At 36.0% G+C, this 27,688-nt stretch overlaps 1 protein-coding gene and 1 pseudogene across 1 annotated transcript; both read left to right on the top strand.

Moving 5' to 3' along the window:
- The first annotated feature begins 7,680 nt into the window (after window positions 1–7,680).
- LOC137715618 (NAD-dependent protein deacetylase SRT1) lies at window positions 7,681–15,680 on the top strand. Its single transcript, XM_068454961.2, has 14 exons — window positions 7,681–8,028; window positions 9,000–9,029; window positions 9,131–9,223; window positions 9,952–10,071; window positions 10,462–10,562; window positions 10,742–10,850; window positions 11,508–11,587; window positions 12,056–12,134; window positions 12,238–12,291; window positions 12,532–12,628; window positions 13,374–13,456; window positions 14,204–14,271; window positions 14,852–14,954; window positions 15,096–15,680. The coding sequence occupies exons 1-14, from the start codon at window positions 7,930–7,932 to the stop codon at window positions 15,432–15,434; spliced, it is 1,455 nt and encodes a 484-aa protein (XP_068311062.2). The 5' UTR covers window positions 7,681–7,929; the 3' UTR covers window positions 15,435–15,680.
- A 7,561-nt stretch (window positions 15,681–23,241) lies between these two features.
- LOC137714435 (nuclear transcription factor Y subunit B-1 pseudogene) lies at window positions 23,242–24,088 on the top strand (annotated as a pseudogene).
- Window positions 24,089–27,688: the final 3,600 nt, after the last annotated feature.

Below are 27,688 nucleotides of genomic sequence, written 5' to 3'. Positions count from 1 at the left end.
AATCCTCTTCCGTAGGCGCCAACTATTAAATGATGATGTGTCCGCTTAGATTTAACATATTTACTGACGTGAATGCCACCTCTATAATACATGGACAAAGAATAAATAAACTAAAATTAATTATTTTAAAATGTCAAAATTCACAAATTTAATTAATAACATACGATTATCTAAAGAAATCATTTTTCTCATGATTCAGATTCGAAGGATGATGAATAAGAAGAAACTGAAGCAGCTTTCTTTGAAATACGGTACAATAGATGATTATGTATTTCAACTGTTGACACAATGGAGATGATTATGTTTTTTAAAATATAATGCGTTGGTGGTGTGGTCGTAGGGTTTGGATTTAAATCTTATTCAGATTTTTTTTTGTGAGTATTCTAGGAATTCTCATATTTTATTCGTTAATTGTACATGGTGAGGCTAGAACATTTTTAATTTTTAATTTAAAATTAAATATAAACAATATCTAACTAAAGTTGGTTACACAATATACGATAAACATATATAATGTGATAATTCCTAGAATCCTCATCTCTACGGTTTAAGGTTGTGTGGTCTTATGGTTGTTGTGTATGTTTAATTCTTTATTGCTGTGTCCTTAAGTGGGTGGAGTTAAATTAGGAGTTTTAGCATTGACTGTGGGGCCAAAAGAAATGAACTTGGTAACTCCTTCGGCAAATGACCGGAACAAATCCACTTACAAAATTCACCATGTGTTTCAGATCATGAACAAGGGAATTAATGAAAAATACAATCAAGGTGAAGTTATTTTCTTAAATTGGCATTCTGCTGATCTACAGTTTTTAGTAATCAACAAGTGCAGAATTTAATTGATGAAATGGGGGAAAATGTGACAGGTTCCGGATTCGATGCTTCGAATTGGTAAGTCTGCTTGACTGCGGCGATGGGTAGGGTGAAATTCTTCATAGCCTCTTTGAGCTCGGAATGAGTGAATTACTGTGACTTGCCACCAGTTGTTCCCCTTATTTAAAAAAGAAAAAAAAAATTGATGATATGGGGAAACATGATCCAAGAATTGTTTATGGTTCACAAGATTAAGAAGATTGTTGGTGAAGGTTCAACTAACATGAGGACCCAAAGCGTCAATGAAACGGCTTATATGTTCTTTAGGGCTACCTTTCCCCCTGTCAAAGAGGACAAGGTTAAGAGTCTCGTATCCCTTAGGTTAAGGCATGTGGAGAAAGCTGACCGGGTATGGTGGCTCAGGAGCATACTTCCAGCTCTCCGAGCTCTTGCGCAACTTCTTTTCCGGTATGGCAATAACATCTTCTTGAGTGACAAAGGATGACATCTTTTCAGAACATTTGCCTGGAGTAGTAGCTGACTCTTCCTGGGAAGTCTTTTCCTTGGGCTTTGGAATTCCAGATGGCCCACGAAATCATTAAGACCAGACCAATATTGAGAGATGATAGGTTGGTAGCAAGGTCTAATGACAAATCCATCATGAACGAGGATTCAGGGAATTACGGTAGAGCTCCCAAAGGAGAGCAAATCCAAGAACATCGAGCAAAGTGGCAATCCTAGAATAGATCAAAAGTAGATTCCAAATGAAGTTGCAGTAGATGTAGGAAGCATCCGATGAAATCCCTTTTTTTGAGAGATTGACTCTCTTGGGGATAATGTCCCTGCACACACACTAGGCAAGCATGTAGACCTTGGGGGGATTTTTGCGTTCCAGATATTAGACCAGAGAGTTTAAGCTGAGCTTACACCAGCTGAGGTAGAAGCCCAATTCAAGGTCGGCGTGATCTAGCTCCTAGCAACGTGATAAGTCGATTTGACAAAGAAGACACATTTATGTTCAAAATGCCACTTTACACAATCACCACATTTCTGAGACTTAATGGAATGGATCGAATTAGATCAACTTCAACATAAGAGAATAGGCTCTTGAGAATCTCTAATTTTGCTCAAGATAGACAAGATTGTCTTCATTAAATGGACATGGCACACAAATATTCCCACGCACAGCTCAACAGCCCTAGAAGTTGCCCAAAGCTCCCTTGCTCGTGACATGGAAAAGTCAAACGTATTAAATATATGATTAATTTCTAAGTCCCATCCTTCATACAATAAGATCAACCATATTAGGGAATCCTTATCACAATTAATTAGGGATATTCTAACCATTATTCTAAGATATTATCTCCTAATTAATATCTTGAGAATATACTTTCTTGATACATCCAACGGATGACAAACCTTGGCCATTGGGATGCTGCCATGTGATCACTCATATATTTCATGTATTTATACCATCCATTTGTAGTCTCTTTGTGATGTTTTTGAGTTCAAATGGTTGCATTTTACCTTGTTTTGTGTTAGTATGCAATTACATGTACTTTAGGATCAAGTTGAAGGGAAAAAAAGTGAAAACATGCCCTTTTTGGAGCTAACCCTTATTAAAACATGGAGAGAAGTTCAAATAAAAGTTTATCATGTGCTACTAACATGTGAGTATGGGTGTGCAAAGCTGCTAACATGTGAGCATGGGTTGCAAAGCTGTGGAAAGACAGCAGAACATGGGTTTTACAAACAAATATTTCCATGTGCTTGATAGGAGAGCTGTGCAAACCATCTGAACCCCATATTCCATTATTTTACAACAAAATATCTTGCAGCCTCTTTTACCCCATAAAAGAGGGCCTTTCAGATCACTTAGAGAAGGCTCCCCCTTGGGACGCCCAAAGCTCTCTCTTTCTCTCTCTCTCTCTCTTCTCTTTCTTTAGCCTTTCTTCCAGAAACAAGGATCCCATTAAAATCCCATTCCATCTACAACATTCTTGGAGAAGTTCAACATCAGAATTGCTTCAAGGGGTTTCTTCTATGAACGTTAATTTCACTTATGTTGTTCTTGATATTTATATATTTTGTAGTCATGTTGTGTAATTAAGTTCATAGTTGGGGATTTCGATGTAGCCCTGCAAAACTACTCTATGTTATTAAGTAAAGTATTCAAACTACCAATATGTGCTCTTGTTTCATTCATTGGTTTTATAGTTTAATTTGTTTGATAATCTTAATATTTGATCACCATTGGGGCTGCTTATGAATTATTTGATCAAGGTTATAGTACACATCATGCCTAATCTTGGTAGACATGTGAATGAATGAAGAAATTGCTATGCATACATCCTGCCATGTGATTTCTTAGGTTCTTTGAAGTTTTCTTGTTCTTAATGGATTCTTATTTGGTAATCTAAGTTGAACATCACAATTAGGTTGCAAATTAGGAATACTTGATCACAACCACACATCAAATAGATGATCATAAATAAGTAAAACAAACCCTAGTTGCAGATTGGAGAGTTGAATATGTTTTGTTTTAATTTTCATGGAATTAGCTTGTAATGGTGAAATTGATTTCCCTAGTTCCATTGCCATCATTTCTAAATCATTCTATTATTCATATTTGCATTCTCTTGCATTTTAAGTTTCTATACTTTTCAAATCAAAATCCAAACTCAATTTGTTAGTTTCATTGTTTAGTTATGGTTCACATAAAGCTCGTAATTTGTAGAGGTCCAATAAGTCCCTGTGGTTTTACACCCTTACTTGTGCCACTATATTATCCTTATATTTGCACTTGAAGGAATAACAAACAAAATGGCACCATTGCTAGGGACTGATCTCAGTCCGATCTAATTGCTTTCTTTATAAACCCAATCTGTTTTTGTTTTCTTAGTTTAGATTTTTCATTTACAATTTAGTTTGTTTTGATTTCAGTTTGTAACCAAGATGTATGGCAAATGTCCCATATGTGCTAAAACTGGCCATCATCTTCAATTTTGCCAAGGAGAGATGAGTTTCCTACATTTGTTTGAGAGCACTCACACCGCATGTGTTTCTCTAACCAAGGGCCACAGCAACCATTGCCAAATATATACAACCTTGCTTGGAGGAACTTTGATCATAACTCTTGGAAAAACATGGAAGCTCCAAATCAAGCATTTGCACCTCCACCGCAACAACCCCCTCTTGACACTTCATTGGAGGACACTTTGGAGCTAATCGCTCAAAGCACTTTGCAATTTCAACAATTAACGAGTAACATGATTCAAGAACACTCCATTGCACTCACCAAGTTGAAAGTTCAATTAGGGCAGATTGTCCAAGCGTTAAATGAACAACAACCATGTGGTGATGGTCAAGATGTGAATGTTGAACAATCATTAGAATCTAGCTGTGCCTATATACATAGACAAGTTCTTGAATTTGAAGTTCTTTCCCAATCTTCTAATTCACTTGAATTTTTTTTCAAACATTGTGTTGGATTCCCCCTATTATTTTACATCTTTGCAGGTTCCATTTTTAGAATCTTTGGGTGATGGTTTATTGCCATATCAAGAGGAAAATGAATTGAAGTTGGATAACGAATCATTGCTGCCCATACACCATAAGAAAGAAGATTCGAAGCTAGACGATGAGATTGTTGCCTAGAACAAATTTTATTCATCCTTAGTAGTCACGAACCCATCTGTTGAAACCATTGCTCTAGCCACATCTTCAACAATTTTCAAGGATATGGTTTTTCACATGGAAGGATAAAAACACCATCACAATTGAGTCCTTGTGTAAATTCAACGCACCATATTCAAGGTCCCCCGTCTTTTTTTTTTTTTCATGTGTAGGGCAAAACCCTAACCCCATGGCCGGCCATGTACACCGCACTATAAGTACCTTCAGCTCCTCCAAAATTTAGTAAGTTATGTGCTTACTATACAAGTCTAAACACTCACTCTTTTTAGAGAAACTAACTTAGACATTGGAGATTCACTGGCATAGCCTCCCCCCACCTCATGAGCATAAGAGGCTTAGATCATTGATCAAAGATGTTGATTGTTTTGCAGGTATATTTTCGTCAATATCGAAGGCGGCAAAAAATTGTTACCACACTATTCTTACTTTTGTCTCACTCACATTAAGAGTAGAACTCTTACACTTTGTCCATTTTCTTATTTCTTGATCATGTCATATTGTGGGTGATAATTGAGTTCACTCTCCATCAATACTATCTTGTTCCTCGCCTTATGTGCATGTGGATATGTTGTTGGGTTGAATGTATGTTTGAAATTCCTTTTTATCCTGGTCCATGTCTCAACCCATGTCCTTAGGCTCAACCCATGCTCATGACCTCAATCCCTTGCATAATCACAACTCCTTGCATGCCCAATTAAAATAAAACATAATAACAAGGTGAAGCCCATACAACTTCCAAAGTGCTACTTCGTAACTCTTTTTACACACATTTTGTAAGGCTCAATCTGTAACTTTTTAGAAGGAAATTAAACCGTCTCTATTTCAATTTACCATTTATAGATCATGCTTGCACAAAATTAGACAAATTAAAACCATTAAGATATTTATATGGCTGTTGGATCAAATGGTACTCATTTTAGTGTTTCTTTGTATAATCGTAGTGGTCTATTTTCTTCACTACCAATGAACGTCTTAATGATTTTGTATTTATCTAATTTTTTGCAACAATGATCTATGGATGATATATTAAAATATAGATAGTTTGGATCTTGAGAGAGGTTATGAAACAAGCCCAAAAAATTGTGTTAAAATATGTGCCAAAAAAATGGGTCCCCTAATCTAGACTATGTATACATATGTTGATACATGGAAGTGAGATAATCAACTTGGAGAGAGATGGTTGGATTACCCCCATACAATATGCCAATTGCTTACTCGGTATCAAACTCAGCATAAATTAATATGTTATTTTCATCCACATTAGTCGAATATGAAAGATTTCACTTACAAATAAAAAAAATACCACTAATGCTGGAGGACTTTTAGGTCAAGGTGAACTTGGATTTTGAGAACGTCTTCTTATCTCCTTTGGTTTAGTTTCGTACTCAGTCCGGGAATATCTCGAAAAAGTTAGCTTGCCTTAGGAAATATCTCGGTTGGATCAACAACTCGAAGATAGCATGATTTAGGCAAATAATGACTTAATCAAGAGAAGCGTGGTGTGGAAGTTAGAAGTTCATCAGTTTAGCATGTTGAGAGAAAGTTAGCATGGTTGCATGGTGTTTTTTGGTAGATAATCTGGGTTTCCTAGGGTAGCAGTAAGGCTTACGATGGCTGGGATTTTAGTAAAAGTTTGTGGGAAATACTAAGGTTGTATGGATGATGATTCTTGAGGCTTAAAGGATATTTCTGGGCTAATGGGGTTCTTTTGGTACTTTTCTTGGGTGTTACTTCTTGACTATGTTTCTCTGCGTTCTCTCTATCCTCCCTGTGTTACCTGTAATCATTTTCCCTTCTCTAATGGTTTTTCTTTCCTTATGTAAGTGAAGGGCTTTTCTCTAGGCTTAAAGGAAATCTCCCTTTGTGGCTTGGTCTTCCCTTATTCTCTCCCTAACTCTCCTATTATTCCCTTTTTTATGTAAGATAGCTGCATTGTTGAGACTTGCAGTTCTTCTCGAGGCACGACTTTCCCAGGTTGGCTTTCCGTATGCGCTACTTTTGGTAGCGCGCCTTTTGGCTTTTACGCGTTGGTTGTCTATGCAAGCTGGGAAGGGAAAGTCAGCATTAAATATCTGAATTGCTGGGTTTAGCATACATTTAATGCGGGAATTTGGTTTCGTCTTAACTAAGAAGGTTGGCTTCCTAGGGAAAGAGGCAAACTAGGCTAATTCTCTCTCAAACTTACCCACGTGAAATACAAAGGCCATGGGCTTGGACTTTTGGGCTCTCAAGCAACCCAAAGTCTTCCACAATCTTGACTGCACATAGGCCCAATGAACGTCCATAACCATCCACACCATAATTCACTTGACAAGCACTAGACATTTGTGGCTTGTGCTTAGCGTGAATAGTGACTAGCTTGATAAATAGGCATGGCATGATCTGGTCTAATTACCGTGGCATGGCATGTTACTATGTATATTTCTTCTTTGATCCCTCATCTTTGTATGTATTTGGGCTTGAATAGAGGTTTGCATGACAATTGGGCTTTAAGGCTTGGTTGGGCTTGCGTGTGGCATTTTTGGGCCTCAACAACTAAATTATAGTGCTAGTTGATTATGTATATATTTTTAAGAAAACACAAATCATCACTTTTCTTGAAGGGTGCATTTTTGCTTATAGCCCTATTTATTATCATTGTTGTGAGTTTACATTTTAATATTTGTGTTTAACCACTGCACGAATTTTGAAATCTGAACTCATTAAACCGTGATAACTAAAATGATGAGTATCTATATCAGTTGATGTTGATGAGCAAAAAAATTCTCTTTCTTCAACTTTTGAAGTTGAAGTTTAAACTCATATATTTATAGAGAAAAAGATTAATCCTAATTAATCCTAATTAATCCTTAACCATCAAAAGTTGCTGAGACAAAATTACTTATATAGCAATAGCATGAATGCTCTCCTAAGGTCCTCATTTTAAGGACTTGTGAGATCCTATTTCATTTCAACTCTTAACTGACTGTGAAATAATCCAAAATATGATATTATCCCTGTTACAACATAACAAAATAATAATTTTGATAAAAAAAAAGAAAAAAAAAAGAAGAGTTTCAGGCGTGAATGTCATATATCTGGTATGTTGTTACAAGGATAATATCATATTTTGTTATTATCTTTGTTACAACATTATTATTTTGTTATGTTGTAACAGGAATAATATCATATTTTGGATTATTTCACTGTTAAATTAATCTTAAGGGTTGAAATGAAATAGGACCTCACAGATCTACAGAATGAGGACCTTAGGAGAGCATTTCTGATTGCAATAGAGAGGGAAGAAACAGGAGGAAAAAAAAAAAAAAAATCAAAGGCAAAAGGGCCTCTCACTCTCCACCTTTTGATCAAAACTTTCACACAGAGGGGGGAGAGAGAGAGAGAGGTACAGGGCGAAGGTGGTATCGAAGCATCAGAGTGACCATGTCCTTGGGTTATGCAGAGAAGCTTTCCTACATAGAAGATGTGGGCCAAGTCGGAATGACAGAACATTTCGACATGCCTCAAGTTTTGCAAGAAAAAGTGAGAATCTTTTTCGGTTTTGTTTTAAATTGCTACTTCTTCTTCTTAAAGTTGGTGTCTTTGTTGATCTTCTGGAGTTCTGATGAATAATAGTTAGGTTTTTTACTTACATTTGCTGCAATTATGGCATTTTTTGATGGGGAAGATTGATTTGTTCCTAAAATTTACATGCTGATTAAGATCTGATATCTGGGTTGAGGCATTTATTTGCATTGTGATTGAATTTTACTTGGTGTTTTGATCAATGAGTTGAGCTTTGTTAACCCATTTCTTGGTTGCGGCATTACTTCCATACCTGTGTTTTGGTGATCCCAAACATCTATAGTCTTAAAGAGGTATACCTTATCAGCTTAACGGTTAACATATTTGGTTGTAATGTAGTTGAAGTAAGCTGGTGGAGTGAACAAAGATACAATCTTTTCTGTCTCTTCTATGATTGATTTTATTTCATGTTTATTTATCTTCCCCTGTAGTTTTTTCTGTGATATGGTTTTTGCGCATTGGTAGCGCCAATGTGGTGCTTTCCAGTAAAAATCTCATATCCAACAAATTAGGTGTGCTGATGGTTGTACCTGAACCATGATTATACTATTTTGATATTAACCCAATACATGCTTGGTTTTCTTGGATTCAACTTTTAAGGCAATATGGTCAGATTTGTCTTGTTCCTTAGTTGCATTTTTCTGTTGGTATTCATGACTTACATATCTTTTGAAGAATTTAGAAGTCTTGGATTATCCATTAGTTCCCATAATTGTGACATTGCGATAATCTTTATTGATACTTTATAGATTTATTTAAACATTTTTAAAGGTACTATGATATGCTTGCTAACTGCAATTTCAATTGCATATTTTTGTGCTTTGTGTGCTTAGCTTCATGAATCATGATCTTTCATTCGTGTGTTCTAATATATACTTATTATGCTAAAATCATGTGTATTCATCTATTTTCTTTTTTGGCAATGGCAGATTGAGCGGCTCGCCATGTTGGTGCAAAAGGTTTGGACCTACACATTCCATTTATCATGATACCCACTAGGTATATTTCATATTTGATATTATTTAATCAAGTTCTCTAAAAAAAATCTCTGTACTTGCAGAGTAAGCATCTGGTGGTGTTTACAGGTGCAGGAATCTCGACCTCTTGTGGTATACCTGATTTTCGAGGTCCAAAGGGAATTTGGACTCTGCAGGTGAGAATCCCAAAACCTCATATCAAATATGTAGAGTTAAAGTTTCTCTTTGGGATTTCTTGTTTAAAAGTTAATGACATTCTTTTGGTGCGCTTACTCTTTGATTGGAGGGGAGTTTTGTATTGAAAGTAATTTTGGTTTTAGTTTTGAAGGTCTTATGTTAATTATGATGGACTTCTTATCCAAACCAGATGTATCCTTTTTCACAAATAAAGTTAGTTTCTTATAAGAAAAAAGAATCCCAATCACTCTTTCATCCTTGCAAAATAATAATTTTCTAGTTATTTTTTTATAATCACATCAAACATGGATTCATGCTCGGATACTACTTATAATTGACTATTTGAGCCATTCTGAACAAAAAGTGGATTTATAAGATTAAGCTTACAAGAAAAGGCATGTGCTACATCAACCATTGAAATAACTAACTTAGAGAGGAGCAACTGATTTCAAATACTCAAGGATCTTATTTTCTGTCTTTAACTCTTTTGGTCTTCTAGCGATCTTTTAGAACTTGATTTTGGAAGGAATTCTGGTAATGTAGTCATTAGTTACATTTGCATAAGAAACTGAGTGAAAAAAAGTCCTCATTGTTTCGCCCTTCTTGGCTTATCCTATCTGTAAGAGACACAAGCATAATTATATCAAAATAATAATTACAAAAGATAGAAGCACTCATACATCTGCGGAGCACTGTGGATGTTGCTGATTTCTGTTTACTAGTGCAGCGTGAAGGCAAAGCCTTGCCTGAAGCATCATTGCCATTTCATCGTGCAATGCCTAGCTTGACTCATATGGCTTTGGTTGAACTGGAGAGAGCTGGAATTTTGAAGTTTGTAATTAGCCAGGTATACATTACTTCATTCTTGGGCTACCTTGCACAATTTCTTTATGTTGAAAATTATTGATAATTTTTTTCAGATTTGTTGTTCACATGGCTTAATATCTGTCATGCTTTGGATGCTAGCATCTTCAAGTTTTTGAGGCTACATTTCTCCAGTGTCATATTCCTATATTGGGACTCGGGGAAGGACATTTTCTTTTTACTATTAGAAAGTTTGATTATGTTTTTCTTTTCTGCTGGGGCAGGGACACCTTGATAATTCCTTTGTGTTTTGATTATTTTTCTGTCTCACCATGTTACTATTTCTGCCTTATTTTCGTCTTTCATTCTTACACCCCCATAAATACCTCATTAATGTCTACATTTTTATTACCTTTTATGTTCTGAATGCCAGAATGTTGATGGTCTTCATCTTCGATCTGGAATACCAAGGGAGAAACTTGCCGAGTTACATGGTAACTCCTTTCTGGAAACCTGCCCTTCTTGTGGAGTCGAGTAAGGCTTTCTTTTTATATCATCCTGTTATCATTGCCTTTCCTCATCATTTTTCCCTTTCTTGGGAATTGAGTGGGAAAAGGTTTAGTGTGCAGAAGTTAATATTTTGTTTGCTTCATAGTTTGGCTCTTTTGTCTTTCTTCTATCAAAATTTAATTTCATGATTTAAATTTGTTAAGATATTTGAGGGATTTTGAGGTTGAGACTATTGGACTGAAGGAGACTTCAAGACGGTGCTCAGATGAAAATTGTAGAGCAAGGCTTAAGGATACAGTTCTTGACTGGGAGGTATTGCTTACTAATAATTTATGTTCTGTTTGGATGCCCATGAAGAAGAAATTAATTCTTGGCTTTCATTTTATTAATCGGTCAGTTTAGTTTTGATTTAATCTTGTTTTCCAATCATTAGAAAAAGGTTATGCTAGGTGTTTGGATTAAGCACATTCAATTAAGAGTTTGGTTTCAGAAATAGATCCTTTGCCTCATTTTGGGTATCATTGTGTAATTATTTATGGAATGTTCATCCTAGTATTATATAACTTGATTGGTTGGGAATTAGTGTTTTTGCTTTTTGTAATTTTGTGGTAGGCTTTACCTAGGAGGTGGGCGTTCATCTCTGTTTGTAGTTCTGTTCTGTGTATCTCTAAAATTTGTGTTTCCTATATAAGAAAATGTTCAATACGCAAGGCATGTAGTTAGCAAAATGTAAGTACATGACGCCCATGTCAGAGGGTGGAGGTTGATTTACCACATGAGTTTTGTCCGCGTGGGAAATCTTTGACCAAGAGTCAAAAGTAAAATATATAATTGCATTCAATTTGTACATCACTTTCAGCCATATAGGCTTGAGAAGTAGGGAGAATTTCAGGGATCGTGGCTTGTTCATTCATTTTTTGAAAATAGATGTTTGTGAGAAGCACTCATTTTCTTTTGATTTCCATGCAGGATGCATTGCCCTCAAAGGAGATGGATCTGGCTGAGAAGCACTGCAGGATGGCTGATGTTGTATTATGTTTGGGGACAAGGTAATAACAGAGTTACCTAATTTAACTGTCTCAACTCTAGCATAACTTTCGTAAGCATCTCATTTCTTGGTTTGGTCGAATTGTTTTTATTTCTTTGCCGCAAATTATCCAGAATATATGGGGCCTTTCATACCTTATGAGGGATGCGGATTAAGTGGGCCTCCACTCTCACAATTTTTTATTTGAAAATTGTAATTTTTCAAAAGTTTATGTTGGTTCATCTTCTTCTATAACCATCTTCTTCTATGATTTATATTTGCATTTAGTAATATTTGAAGTATTTTATATAATGATAATATGTGATAATTACTATTACTTTGTGGCTCTGATGGACCTCACACAGAACGCTTAAGCTTAAAGCCTAATTGAAAATTAATAATGTTACTGAAACTAGAGCAAGAAAGGAATGAATCAGGCTATAAATGGTTTAGGGCATGAAGTTCTTCCTGGTTGGTGTTATTTCCGCAGTTTGCAGATCACTCCAGCATGCAATCTTCCTCTGAAATCGCTCCGTGGTGGAGGAAAGATTGTAATTGTCAACCTTCAGGTACCTTCACGATTACGGCTGTTGTGTATGGGCTGTAAATATTGGAGATGTCACTTGAAATATATTAACAGTTCTTTATTACATGCTTTATTCTACTTCACAGAAAACTCCAAAGGACAAGAAAGCAAATTTAGTGATCCATGGACTCGTTGATAAGGTATTGAAATGTATATGATCAGTGTAGTTTTTACTAGACAAGCCTTAGTCACCTTCACTGTTGATGGAAGTCTTGTTATGACCCATTATGCATATCGCACATGCGTGCATCCCATCAAGTCTTATCTAGGCTTTATCAATAGATGCATGAATCAGAATGCAGAGCTCTCATTTGTTTATTTTATTTCAACATTCTGATTCCGTCTCCTACACTCATATTACTTATCCATTTCTGCAACAGGTTATTTCAGGTGTCATGGACTTTCTGAATCTTCAGATTCCTCCATTTGTCCGGATAGATCATGTTCAGATCATTCTAACTCAAGCCTTGAGTTTAGGTAAGGATTCATGCTTACTATGTTAACTATTTTGAACAAGGTGAAGAGGGACACAAGCATGCTTGTTTTAAATTTACAACTCTGTATTATTAATTTATGTCATTGTTGTCAATATCATTTATGTCATCGGGTTTGCTATTAGATCTAACACTGAATTTCATTCTTCTTTATCCGCTGACCTTTTCCAGCTTTGACATCCATTTGTTACCGCTGTTCTGCAGAGCAATATTCTAGTGTTAGTTTTATATACATTTTTGGTCCGAGGACATAAATGACATTGACATATAAATTATGTGTGGGGTGGTTGTCTATCAAGGTGTCCGAGCCTTGGTTTGCGGGAGGTAATGGGTTCGAAACCTCCATCCCCATTCCGCAATCCATTGTTGGTTTGCATGATGGTGGACGGGGCTGCACCTATATGATTATCTCTCAGCATTTCTTAGCCTATCCACAAGCAGAATGTGTTAACTGGATACACATTGTTGGCCCTTAAAAGCTTAATCTTTTTGGGTAATGCCATAGTGGTTGTTTAGCACTAAATATTGTTTGCATGTCCACGTTTGCAAATGCTTTGTTTTATTTCTGGTGATAAATACAGTCTAAGACCCTATATATGGGAATGGACTACTCTCTAATTACTTGTTTTAGTTTCCACACATGATGTAAGAAGTCCCAGTAGTTCCTCGAGTTGTCCTCAAATCAGTACACACTTTGGTTTCATCTTTCTCACGTAGTCCATTAACAGATAAAAAGAATGTGAACTGGAGCCTCCGCGTCGCAAGTATACATGGACAGAAAGCTCCATTGCCATTTATCAAATCCATTGAGGTGAAATTCTTTAAGACACTTGTTCTGTTTATCTTGCTACTTGCTTCCTTGTCATTTTACCGACAGACCACATCTTAAATTTTTCATCTTGATTTTTTTGTATTTTACAGGCCTGTCTATAGAATCAAAGAACTGTAAATTTAAAACGGTTGACCTTTGTCTTTTATATCTATAAGGATGAACCTGACATTTTTTCGTATAGAATCGACTTAGTGAATGTAGGGAAGTTATGAAACCCGCTGTAAGCAAGAAATCACTACATCTTGTTGGATATAATATATCTTTCGTTTTTATTCTAGCACCGCGATAAGAAACTTGTTTACTGCTGCCCCTCAGAAATGATCTGCTTATTCCCTAATGGTTATATGTTTTTTATATATAGCTTTTCCAAATTCATAGATGCATGTTTGCCTGCTTGTCATTTTTGGACTGACCAGATCTTTAGGTACATAGTTTTGTTTTTGTGTCGAAACTTACGGCTTTGCTCCGCCACCCAAGCCATAGTAGACTAATTTTTGAAGCAGTTGACCTTCGCCCACAGAAATCTCTTGTAACATTTCCCCTTTTTTTACTCTAGCACTGAGTACAGGAACATTGCATTATCTCGAGATTGATCAACTTAGTGTGTGTGTGGGGAGCTTAGGGACACATTCCTCTTCTACAAGACATCACCTTCATAATTATTCTTTTGTTATATTTCCTTTTCCCGGATTTGGTGGTAACCCTCGTGTGATGTTTACATCCTAGATATCCTTCTTAGACAATCAAGGGTATAAATCAGCTATTCTACAGAAGGAACCATTTCAATTGAAAAGGTAATGCTAAACTGAATTGCTTCTATTCAATTTTGAATTTCAAATCAGATAGGTCCATACATACTTGAAGTGATTGTAAACTATGTCAACTATTGATTTTATTCAAGATGAGAAAATTGTATGATCGTTTCATAAAGATTTTTACAGTCCTCTCCAGCAGTTTGATTTTTGTGATCGGAAATTTGCTTTGTAGTGTGAAATATATTCTAGTGGCTTTAGTTGTATTTCTCAATGGTGTGATCTGCATGGAGACTCCCATAGTTTAGGTCTGTTTGGTCCCTTTTTGTTTTTTTATCAAACGCATGCAGGAAAGGTGTAAGGGAGAGAGATGAGGGTGATGAGGAAGAGAGGAAGAAAACATAGAACCAAAGCTAAAAACAAAATGTTCTTAAATTGCTTAGATTTTTGTTTTATGAGCCACTCTACATATATTTTCTCATCTCTCCTCGACATAGATCATCACTCCTCACCTTCTTGTTCTTAGAAATTAAACTCCAGTCTCATGTATGTGGATGATATAATACGTATGTGTTACCTAGCGACGTCACGTTCTCACATTTTTGTATTCGATATGTATCAGGAGAACCTTGCAGGGAAAATCGTTTGATATGGTTTTGAAAATCAACTTTATAGATAGTTGTGGTTGTCTATCCACGGAAATTGTTGTACCTCTTAATCTTAAGGTGAGTAGTTAGAAGTTTGAACCTTGTCTCTTATATGCTGTTGGTTGTGAGAAATTTGTTATCGTTGATTTTGAAATCAAGTATATCTCCCTTTTTTGTTCTAAGGGAACCCTGACGTTACTGTGACTTATTGTTGGCCAGGTTCCAGAAGATAGTCTTCAGCTTGATAAGGATGCCATATTGCAAAAGCTCAGACACACGGCAGTTCAAGAATCATGCTGTGGACAGAATGCAATTGTTGAGAGAAATGTCATCCTGGCCCCAAAGACTGAGGTCATTGCACATGCCATTGTAACGAATGTTGTCCGGTATAGGATGACTGCTGAAGCCTTGCAAGCTGGTTCCCTAGGTAATGCCGTTAAAAGGAGAAAAGAAAGTGTCTATGGTTTTGAAACATCAAGGAAGAGATCAAAAGTGCACAGGCGCAAATCTAGGTTTCAGAAATTGAATAGTTGGTGGTTAGGCGAAAAGAACTTGTAAACGGTACTGAAAAGCTAGAAATCAATGTAAGGTCATAGGCGTCTATGTTTTAGAAACTGACTGGTTGTGTTTGGTTTTCTTGTAAATATCTTATCCTCATTAGGACTGACGAAAAGCATGATTAGTAGGAACTGGGTGAATTTTGTTAGATGCTGCACCTCAGTCTCCCCAGCTATGAATAGCCCTTGTTATAACTTAATCGGCAAATATGATAATCAAAATCATGGTCTTTGGTTGCTTCTGTAATGTCTTTCCTCCCTCCCTCTCTCTCTCTCTCTCTCTCTCTCTCTCTCTCTCTCTCTCTCTCTCATTGTCGTAGGGCTTAGAGATTATAAGCTTTTGGGTGAATGGAGATTCTCTGTTGCCAAAGAGTGGACTGATTGAAGAGGCTCTCTCCTCTTCGTTGTAAACTTGTTTCTTTTGTCATAATCCCTGACTGTTTCAGTTTGCTTAGACCGCGGTTTTGAAATAGGGTACTGCTATCTACACCCCTATTCCTATCTCTCACACTGTCACACACCCCCTTTAATATTTCACCTGATGCTTGAACCAGGCTGGCCGGTTCAGTTTCAGCAGCCGGAAAATGTAGTGCTAAGTCTGAGACAAACTGAATCAGGCGGTCGCTATCCAACAAACGTTACCTGTCGGAGAAACAAAGTGTTGAGCGTAGTAAAGATTCTAAGCCTCTATTCAGTTAACATTTCATCAGGCGGGAAATGGTGGTGATCGTAGTAACATGAGTTGGTACTATTGTTGGCGTCTCTTTCTTTTAAATGACTTTGGGCTTTGTGATGGCTCGATTAAAATTTGGATCAAAAGTGATGAGAATCAGAATAGGGAAAAGTTTTTTTTTTTTTTTTTTTTTTTTTTTTTTGCATATCTAATTGGGTGTATGAAACACGAGTGGTGGATCACAATTCGAAGAATGAAATCTTATTGATGGTCATTAGAACAATGTATGAGTGCAACTTGTAACATTTTTGTATTATCAAATGATTTTAAAAATTGTGCACGTGCTTTGTAAATTAGAGTACAGAGTACATGATCATCGAATAGTAGGTTGATTTGCCTACAAATAACTTTTTTTTTTAAGACAATACAAAAGGAAATTACATTGCAATGACAAACTATTTCATAGATTAAAATATCAACATTTCTTCCAAAAAAATAAAAAGACTCTTTTACCCTAAACTTTCAGATGTCACTAAATAGGAGCATTAGTATCTTAGTGTTTAATGTTGAAATTACAAGGTTTTTGATGTATATCTGCTTTATTACTAGTTGATCTTTGTGAGATTCTGGAAGTAACATATATCGTAGTTTTTGGAAGATTTGCCTAAAAATAAAATAAAAATACATTGTTCAGGAACAGAAAAAGAAATTACATTACAATGACAAACTACTTCATAAACTGGGATAAAATTGTAGTTTTTCTCCACAAAAAACCAAACTCTTTCACCCTAAACTTTCAGGTGTCACTAAACATGGGCATTAGTGCCTTAGTGGCTAATGCTGAAATTACAAGGTTTTTTATGTATACCTCATTTGCTACTTGTCAATCTTTCGTGAGCTTCCGGAAGTAGTAATATATATCATAGTTTTTGGAAGATTTATCTACAAATAAAAAAACACATTTTTTATTTTCAGGAATAGAAAAAAATAAATAAATAAATAAACCAAAACCAAACTCTTTCACCCAAAACTTTCAGGTGTCCCTAAACATGAGCATTAGTGTCTTAGTGGCTAAAGCTGAAATCACAAGATTTTTTAAATATACCTCATTTACTACTAGTCAATCTTTGTGAGCTTCTGCACGTAACATATATTGTAGTTTTTAGAAGATTTGCATTACAATAACGAACTACTTCATAGACCAAGATAAAATCGTAGTTGTTCTCCATAAAAAATGAAACTCTTTTACCCCAAACTTTCAGGTGTCACTAAACAGGAGCATTGGTGCCTTAGTGGCTAATGCTGGAATTTACAAGGTTTTTGATGTATATCTCATTTCCTACTAGTCAATTTTTGTGAGCTTTTGGAAGTAACATGTGTTGTAGTTTTTAAAAGGTTTGCCTACAAACATAAAAAAATGACATTTTTCAAGGAATACAAAAAGAAGTCAATGACAAACTACTTAATAAATCGGGATAAAATCATAGTTTACTCCACACAGAAAAAACCAAACTTTTTTACCCTAAAACTTTGAGGTGTCACTAAACTTTTTTACCTTGAAAATTTGATGTATATATACTTCCTTTACTATCAGTTGATGTTCATGAGCTTCCGGAATCAACATATATGTGTTGAATCCTACATATCATCAGTTGTAGCATTGCTATACCATGATAGGATCCTGTGTGATAATTGAATTAGTTGGTAAGATGGCATTGTATTAGTGTTGACTAGGACATATATGAGTGGTTAAAAGGATAAGGTTGTTACTAGTGAGCTTACGGAGGAAGCTAACTAGCTACTATATTAGGAAAGGTTGTAAACAGAAAGGGTGTTGTTGTATTTGTTGTTAATTGCAATAGAAATTACTTTTTACTGCTACACAGAAGTCAAGACGCAAAGCTAGGGTTCTATCATTGGTATCAGAGCCAGAGTTCCATTGCAAGGAAAAGTTTGTTCGAGGCCACACTTGTGAGAAGAAACAACTTTTATTGATTGATGTTCAATATGGGAGTGATAATGAAGCCTCTGACACTGAGAATTTGGAACCTGAGATTACTGCTTATGCACTTTTTGGTACCCCAGCTCCTAAGTCAATTAAAACCATGAAGGTTCTTGGTAGTATTAAGACTTGTCATGTGGTAATACTCATCGATTTTGGAAGTTCCCACTACTTCGTGGATTCTGTTTTGGTCAAGAAAATCAATGGACAATTGAATACAACTCACTCCTTTAATGTTAAGATTATGGATAGGGGAAAAGTGAGCACTACAGGTTCTTTAGGGGCTGTTTCACTCAAGATTCAAGATTATCAATGTACTACTGATTTGTATGCCATGGCTCTGGGAGGTTGTGATATGGTGTTAGGTGTTCAATGGCTAAGGACATTGGGTCCAATCCTTTGGGATTTTGATAAATTGTACATGAAGTTTAGAAGGGGCAATACCACTTTCTGTCTTTCAAGTCTAGAAGCGCCTAGTGAACACATTCAAAATGTTTCTATCTTTCATATGGAAAAGTTACTTCACCAAGAATCATTTGTGGGTGCTTTCTCTTTCAAATTCAACAAGAAGATATGGTTGAACATAAGCATGTACTGTCTGTAACTCAATCTCATCAGTTGGAACAACTTCTGCACGATAATGAGGTAGTTTTTCTTACTACTAGTTGTTTACCTCCTCACATATCCCATGACCACAAAATTCCTTTGATAGAGGGTAGTAAACCACCTAGTATGTGACCTTACAAATATGGTCCTTTACAGAAAACAGAAATTGAAAAGTGTGTACAAGAATTATTAGATGTTGGTTTTATCAGGGTGAGTAATAGTCCATATTCTTCTCCAGTTATTTTAGTAAGGAAAAAGGATGACACTTGATGGATGTGTATGGATTATAAAGGCCTTAATTCGATCATTGTTAAGGACAAGTTTCCTATTCCATTAATTGATAAGTTGCTTGATAAGTTGTATGGAGCTCAGTTTTTCTTTAAGCTAGACCTAAGATCAGGTTACCATCAAATTCGAATGCTTCCAAGTGATATTGAGAAGACTGCATTTCGGACTCATGATGAGCATTATGGGTTTTTGGTTATGCCCTTTGGGCTAACCAATGCTCCAGCCACATTCCAATGTCTCATGAACGAAATTTTCAGACCTTATCTTCGAAAATTTATTCTAGTATTTTTTTTATGACATATTGGTGTACGTCAAGTCTTGGGAGTCTCATGTGGAGCATCTGAGAGTGGTCTTTCAACTTTTGCAAGCCCATAACTTGTTTGTCAAGAAAACGAAATGTGCATTTGGTCAAACCCAAGTTGAGTATATGGGCCATATAGTTTCTAAAGAAAGGGTTGGAGTTGATCCTTCAAAGTTGAAGGCTATTGCTAATTGGCCTATTCCCACCTCCATTAAAGCATTGAGAGGATTTCTTGGATTAACGTGCTGCTACATGAAATTTATTCCTGGCTTCAGAAAGATTGTTAGTCCTCTCACAGCATTGAGAGGATTTCTTAGTGTCCCCATTTTTCTTGAATTCCCATAGCTTGCATTTTTGCAAGTCTGCAAATTTACAAGAAAAAATCAATGGCTCTCAAGGCCGTTTATGTCTCTGATGTTTCAAACCTCAATCAAGTCACAGAAAATGCTGCCACATTGGCTGTACATTCTTTGTGGTTGTCTTAAGGTCTCGGCATTTGCCATCGAATTAATTACTTGGAATTCAAGAAACAAAAAAGCAAGAAGAATCTGACTTTTGGAATTGGGTTGCCAATGTACATAATTCAAATACATAAATATAGATACATTAGTTATTATAAAACTTAGACCTATACGTAATTTCCTTTGAACTTGTACGGTAGACGAATCTAGTTATGGTGGAATGCGAAAAATTCTACCCACACATGAAGTCTAGATATATGTAAAAAAAATTTATCTAGTTATGGTGGAATGCGAAAAATTCTACCCACACATGAAGTCTAGATATATGTAAAAAAAATTTACCCCAAATTTGGACAGAACTTAATTAACTCAAAACTTTATTAATGACAGTAAATCATATTAGAGTCAAACTGCATTATAATTAAAGTGTGAAATCGTAAATATTAGTTTAGTACATGAAATTTTAAGAGAATGTACATGTTAAAGACTTGAAACTTATTTTTGTCTTCCACATGAGAATCATTCTTGAGGGCTCTTGAGCAATAAGTTTCATGCATGATACACAAATTGAGGTCCATGAGTGTCGAGAAATGCTTCGATGTTTTAAACATCTTCAAGATCCACAATATCATTAGTGGCTACATTTTCTAGCCCTTGAAGTTGCTTAAATGGATCCACACGCCCCAGGTATTTTGAGTACAAGTTTTTCACTCTAATATCATTGCTCGTTTGACTCTTTTTGTGCCACATGGTAGAAACTAGTGGCATAAGGTGACCTTCACACAAATGCACCTACAATACACAAAGTCATCAATCAATTTAGAGTTATCAAATAAGATAAAATAAATATGTAAAATGAAATAAACATATCTTATACATGAATAAAATAATGATCTTCAGTTAGATAACCAATGGCAACCTCACGTAGGTCAGTATCACTTGATTGAGATGATGACTCTAGAGAGTATGGAAGAAACATAATTCATTGTGTCATGCTCAAGTGTATCAAAACCACGTTATAACATTTAGCAATTATATGCCCTATATCTGGCATGGTCAACCAACTATACTCTGGTGCAAAAAAAATTGAAATCAAACGAACAAAAAATTCATAAATTGAGTCATACCTTGGTTGGAGGATTCAAAACTTCAAAATCACCATCCATCAATAGAAAAACTTGTTTTTCTCTATGAGAGCTAATAGGGTTTTAGCCGGAATGAACATAGGATAAATAAAGAATGATCGTAGGGTTTAATTATAGTGTTTGGGTTTATTGATAAATTTGAGTTTTATTATTAATTTCATATTGTACTTAATAGTAATTATGCAATAGGGTCAAATAGACAATTAAAATTTAAAATTTTAAGTTGGGTGTAAAAAGATGTTGCATTGGTTTAAATAAAATTTCCCAAAGTGATAAGTTGACAGCAACCGTCAAACGCTGTCGGAAAGAATTTATGGGAAATTGATCCAAATGCGGAAATTATAAATTGTCTGTAAAACATGCCAAATTCTATGTGTCGTATTCATAAATATGGGACATTCAAAGCAAAATGAACAAAATTGACACATTCAATAACGAGATTAACAAATATACAGAATCTTAAATATTTTACCAGATACGATTTTTGACATTAAACGATGAATTAGTAAATGAATTTACTGAATATATCAAACTAAATGTTTTTATTTTTTTTATACTGAGTACAAAATGAAAAATAAAAAGAAGAGTATAGATACATGACCATCAAATATCAAGGTCATATGCCCAAAATATTTTACATTTTTCAGGGAATACAAAAACAAATTACATTGGGATGATAAACTTCATTATAACGGAGATAAATTAGTAAAGGTAATGCTAGGAAATCAAAATTTATTAACTAAATAATATGTCATCAATATGAATAAGTACGTTCATCAACATTTAAGTAATAATCCAATTATCAATTTACATATTATTTAATTTATAAAATTTTATCTATAAATTTAATCCTTTTAGCATACCCAATTTGTTACTTTACAAAAATATAACTCTAAAATCTAAATTTTTAAGTGTCGGTAAAGATGAGCATATGTGCCTTGGTGGCTAATGTGATTTTCTCGTTTACAACGGCGGTTCGCCACATGTACTCCACCCCTGCTGGCTACTAGCTATAAATTCACTAGACTAGACCTCTGCCCTTTCAATGGACACAAATAAAAAAACATAAAACAAATTAGAGAGAGAGAGGGGCAGGGGTGGGGGAGAGAGAGAGAGAGAGAGAGAGACAAAGGGGGTGACATAATGGAACGTATGGGTGGTGGTCTTCCTCGCAGGCATGCAAATTCACCAAACCCTGGTAAAAATCTCTCTAAGCAAATTGCATCTGGATTTTCTCTTTTATTTATTTATTTGTTTATTAATGTTTTACTTCTTGATGATTTTATATATACACCTATCTATATGTGTATATAAATACAAGAGTGGTTTTCTGAAATTTTTAAATTAATTTTATATTATTTATGAATTTTTATTCAATGCATGTCCATTTCTCTTCAGACTTTAGAGAAAGAAATTTATTTTCTTCCTTTATCCTTTTTTTTTTCCTAAAAATATATTGTTCCAAGGCCGATCTCAAGGATTTTGCATATGATTCTGCATCTGGCGGTGTTTTGCATGTGATTTTGTGTTTATCTCAGCTTCTTATGTGCTGATATCACATATTTACCTCTGATCTCTTTAGGGTTTGCATTGTTTTGACAAGATTTTGAGCAAGAATTATTCCAGACGATTTTTCTCGCTCGATAATATTACGATTTTTGGCCATCTTTCTAACATTATTTTGCTCTATCTAGCTAGCTAGTTTCAGTGTAACGCTTGCTAAAAAAGTATGGTTAGTTTTATGTAGCCTTTTATGGATATGAGGTTCAAGTTAGGTTGTTTTGTGATCTGTAATTTCTAAGTCACATATATCTCTACTGGCCTTAAATGTATATACATGATTTTAATTCGTTTCTGATTAATATGAAAAAAGTTCCATGGTCTGCCTTTGGTATTCATCTTTACAAACCCTTAGCAGGTTCTTCCTTGAGGAATTGATAGGGTTTTGAGCTGGGAAACCAGTTTGGAATAGTGGTAATGGGGATTAAGTAGGATACAGAACGGTCTGAGTACATTGAAAAATCTTTTTAGAATGGACGCCATTTCGAGTGTGGGACCCAAATTTTCGGTTCTTAAAAGAGAACCGTTTCACAGACACAGTGGCACGTGGACACGCAGCGCGTGAGGTGTCAGTTTATAGTTTTGGGCTTAGGTGGACTAGCAAACAGACAAAAACAGAGTGACAAGGTGGAATCTTTTCTCATGATAAGACTTGACCCTTTTCCCTGTTATCTTGACCGAAGTAACCGTTACTTGGATGACATAACCACAGGCATGTGAGCGCGTGAACTGTTACGTGACCCTGAATAATATAACCATATATAAACCATGCCTTCCATACCCATTAAGTTTCAATTAATATTATTCATTTATGCGCATATCTGTACAGTGATTAATTGGTTGGCTTACATTCATTGTTATTTTCCCGCCTTGCACACAGCAAACTCCAACAACTCTGGCGACGGCCATGCCGTCGGAAACACCAGCAACCCTGCCAATGCCACTGGCGGTACTGGAAACAACACTGCACAGAGTACCCATCGGCCAGTTGTTCGTGTGCAGGATCAGCACATGCCGACAGCCAACGTGGTACGCATAATGCGTCGCGTGCTCCCTCCGCATGCAAAAATAACAGAAGCCGCCAAGGAGACCGTGCAGGAATGTGTGTCTGAGTACATCGCCTTCATAACTGCTGAAGCCAACCAGCGTAGCCAGCGCGAGCAGCGCAAGACCGTCTCTGCCGAGGACATCATCTGGGCCATGAGCAAGCTTGGCTTCGAGAACTACATCGACCCCCTCAACGTTTTCCTCCATCGCTACCGGGAGTCTGAGAATTCAGACCGCTCTCAGTTTACGAAGAGGGAGCATCCGCTAATGGACTATGGCCCTGCTGTGCCTTCTGGACCTGCTGGACACCAGGTTGCGATGATGCCTACCCCACTGCTACCGCCTTTTGTGCCGGAGTTTCCTCTAGGTTTCGAGCAGCGTGGCCCTCCGATGCTTGACCCTTCGATGATTGAGATGTTTTTGGCTGGTGGTTCCTCCACTGGTGCTGGTGAAGGCGGGTCATCGTCGTCTTTTGGGGCTCAGGACCAGAACTGGCTGAGGGGATTTGATACGTCGGCTCAGTCCAAGTGATCAGCCCATGTAGAGAAAGGTCTTTGGTTAATGATCAGAAACAATAAATAAGTAATTGCAAGTTTGCAATTAGTAAGTACTAAGTGGTTTGTATTAAAATAAAATAAAAAAGCACTATGTTTCTTCAGAAGAATTCCAATTTATAGCTGCCCTTCAAGCTATAATTATTAGAAAGTAAAACTGCTTTATGGCATGATAACTAGGACCCTTTTGGTCCATTGTCTTTGTGTGTAGTTACCAGACTATCTCGAGCCCTAGGTCAAGGAAAGACGCGGGCTTGGCTAAGTGCTATTAGCGTTGATTCAAATGGGTCTGCGCTTCATTTAAGATTGGTTCGATGGGTTCCTGCCTCTAATGGACTTTTTCCCGCTGCTTCTGTTTGGGATTTTTTTGCGAGTTCATAAGCCTAAACTGCCTTGGAATTCATTTGTTTTGCGGTTAGTCATCAAGGGCAAGTTATCAACTCGTTAAAATTGCTGCACATCGGCATCTTGTAGTTGTCTCTTGTCCGCTTTGTCATCCCCCACCCCCCCATTGTCAAGCACCTTTGTCATGCTACCTCTGTCTACTATATTTGGAAGGAAAGGAACTTTAGGATTTTCAGAAATGTCTCTTGGCCCCTACTGTTACACTCAAGTTGATAGATAAATGTGCTAAAGTAGCTATCATTGAACCTCATTTTTCGGACATAGGCTTTAATCCGAAAGGGTATAAGGGTAGGATCACATAGATCCAGTGGCTCACACGGGATTTGAAGCAGGGACCAATTCATCACTTCACTATCGGCTGCAACTAGCACATACAGCATGAAATATATGCTACAGTGTTTTCTCAATTTGATGAGCGTGTCACATGTCCGTTGGGCATACACTATAAAAATCTTAAACAAAAGCCTAACTTGGGCACCCGCTTAGTCGCCCTCTCAGCGCCCATCTGACTTAATAAGCTTTAACATGGATTTCAAATGGAAAAATCTCCATGTTCGACCTTTGTTAGGTCTCATCTTAGACACTTCTATGGTTACATGCATATAGGTATACCTAGTGTATGTTTTGCATGTAAAATCATACATGTGTCTAGTCTCGCACTCCATTGTGTTTCAGAATATACGTCTCATCCTGCTTGCTACCTCAGCACCAGGATGAATCATTTCATGATGTGGTGAAACCGATTCTAGCTTGGTGACAGTCGTATAAATGTGCATTATAAGGTTCTATGAAAAACATTATTCCCAATGAGTATCTTGTAGCTCTTATGTCTAGAAGTGTGACGCAACTATCACTATAGCTACATCTTAAGACTCCTCATTTTGTGCAATTGCAAGTAATCATGAACACATTTGTGTTCCCTCTAATTTAGGGACTTCTTTTGCATAAATAAGGGCATACTCATATAAAATCTCTCTAGTTAATGCAAAACACCTCCAAAATAGTTCTATAAGGAGCACCTATGTTTTCACAAGTAGGTGCCTTCTTTCAATTCCATATAAGGTAAAGACAAATATATTTTCATCATTCTATTGAGAATATATTTCAACCATGAGTAAACATGAAATTATTTGCACCTTGAACAATCATTTTTTCATGAAGGATCTTATGTCAACCTTATGGTGATATAAGAACCAAAATGATGTTTTATGACATCGAGAACTTCTTCACTGCTCTACGTTTAGCAATGATTTACGCTCACTTCATAAATTGCCCGGTTCGGACAATCATCCACTTCTCGGATAAGCTACACATCAACGCTTTATGAATAGTGGTCGTACACCATTTTATCATGAGTGTGACTGATGAGTTTACATACAAACACCTCAAAAATGAGAGGTTTTAGGTTCAAATTTTAGTACTACGGTCTAGTGGTACTTCTCTTCACTTGGAAGTGAGAGATCTTAGGTTCAAATCTCATGGATGACAAATTCGATACCAAATTAGGTTGCCCGTTGTGTGGGTTAGCTGAACTTCCCCTTCCCTTAGTGTAAAAATATCGATGTACTAAAAAAAAATCATTAGTTAATTTGATTGCCGGCTTTAGTTAGAACCTAAAAGGTCACACACATATAATAAGTTCTAGTACCGTTATATGGATGATGATTAGATATAATTAATTGTTCACTATATTTGATTAATTATTTGGGTTTATGGACAAGGTTTAAATTAGATAGGCATTGGGTTCATTTAATTAAAAAAAGTCCAAGTTACAAATCCAAAGTGGGTAAGTGAGTGGGCTTGGCGGTAGGATAAAACCCAAACAGCGAAGCCCTAAAGATATATAATTGAGATAACATATTGTATGTTGTGCATTATTTTCTACTGCATTTTTAATTATTTGAATTAAAATAATCCAAATAATATGCCCAGAAAGAAACACTCCCGCTGCTGCCGATAGTGATGAACAATCACTGTTCATCATTTTCTCCAAATTTTTTGCGGAAATTCCGAATTTCGCAGAATTGTAAAGGTATGTTTGCGAAGCCATATCTTCTTCAATACTCATCCGATGGGTGTTTTATATGGTTTGAAGCTCACATGGCAGACAACAAATACGAAGCAAAAAATAAAAATCTCAAAAAGATGAATTCCATGTACCATAAATTCTGCCCCCGAAGCGGATGAAAAACCGAAATTTTCAAGAAATCACGAAACCAAGGTTTTTTTTTTTTTTATTTCTCTCAAAACCATAGCACATCCTTGCATGAAATTTTGAGGGAATTTTTCTCACACTTATGAGAACCTATTTCTAAAAACAAATCCAAAAAAAGTGATGAATCAAAATGTGAATTTTCCAAGTTTATTCAACCATGGTGGATATCATGGTTCCAGCTCTTTACATTGAATTGTAGAGTGAGAAACGAGCATCATGGCTCTCATTACACTACTGGAAAACCATAAACTAAAATAAAAGAATTCATTTAGGAACATACCTAGTGAAATTAACGAATTCCGGCTCGTTGTTTCATTCATTTGAACCATTGCACGAATTACGAACAAGAGCATCAGCAAAAGGAAATTCGATTGCATCTACCTAGCTAGATTACCTATGTACCTTGTGCCAATGTACAAAGATCCAACCGCCATAGTTCTTAATAGCCTCCTAATCCTAGAGTCAAGGTGATACCCTAGAGGCTAAACAAAGAGAAAATGATTACTATAAGAGTATCAATATTTTCCTCTTAATAGTGTGTGCTCTCCCTTCCCCAAAGCCATCTTTATATATATAGTGGCTAGGAAGGAAGGAGAAAATAAAACGGCCAATGTAAAAAAAAAAAAAAAAAAAAAAAAAAAAAAAAAAAAAAAAAAAAAAAAAAAAAAAGAGAGAGAATAACACATATTAATATAATACACCCTATATTGGGTGGATTAATATTGTGTTTTATATAAATATAATAAATATATAAATTCTACAGTTCGTTTAAGTTTGTTCCCTCAAGCATAAAAAAAAAAAAAATAGAACCTCAGTTTTGTACCCATCGAACGAGATCCTACCAAGTAAAAGGCTAATTCAAGAACATAACTCTTAATAATCATCAAAGCAACATACTCTTCAACTACTTTTGCAAGAGCACAATTGTGATTATTCAGCTTATACGCTTCATTGGTAATTAGGTAGTGCCAGTTAAAATTCTTTCAAAACAATTTATT

Source organism: Pyrus communis, chromosome 3 (assembly GCF_041283825.1).
Source record: "Pyrus communis isolate YQ-2024b chromosome 3, ASM4128382v1, whole genome shotgun sequence".
Taxonomy (NCBI): Eukaryota; Viridiplantae; Streptophyta; class Magnoliopsida; order Rosales; family Rosaceae; genus Pyrus; species Pyrus communis.
The sequence above is the reverse complement of the archived record's forward strand: the minus strand, read 5'-3'. Positions and strand labels throughout refer to the sequence as shown.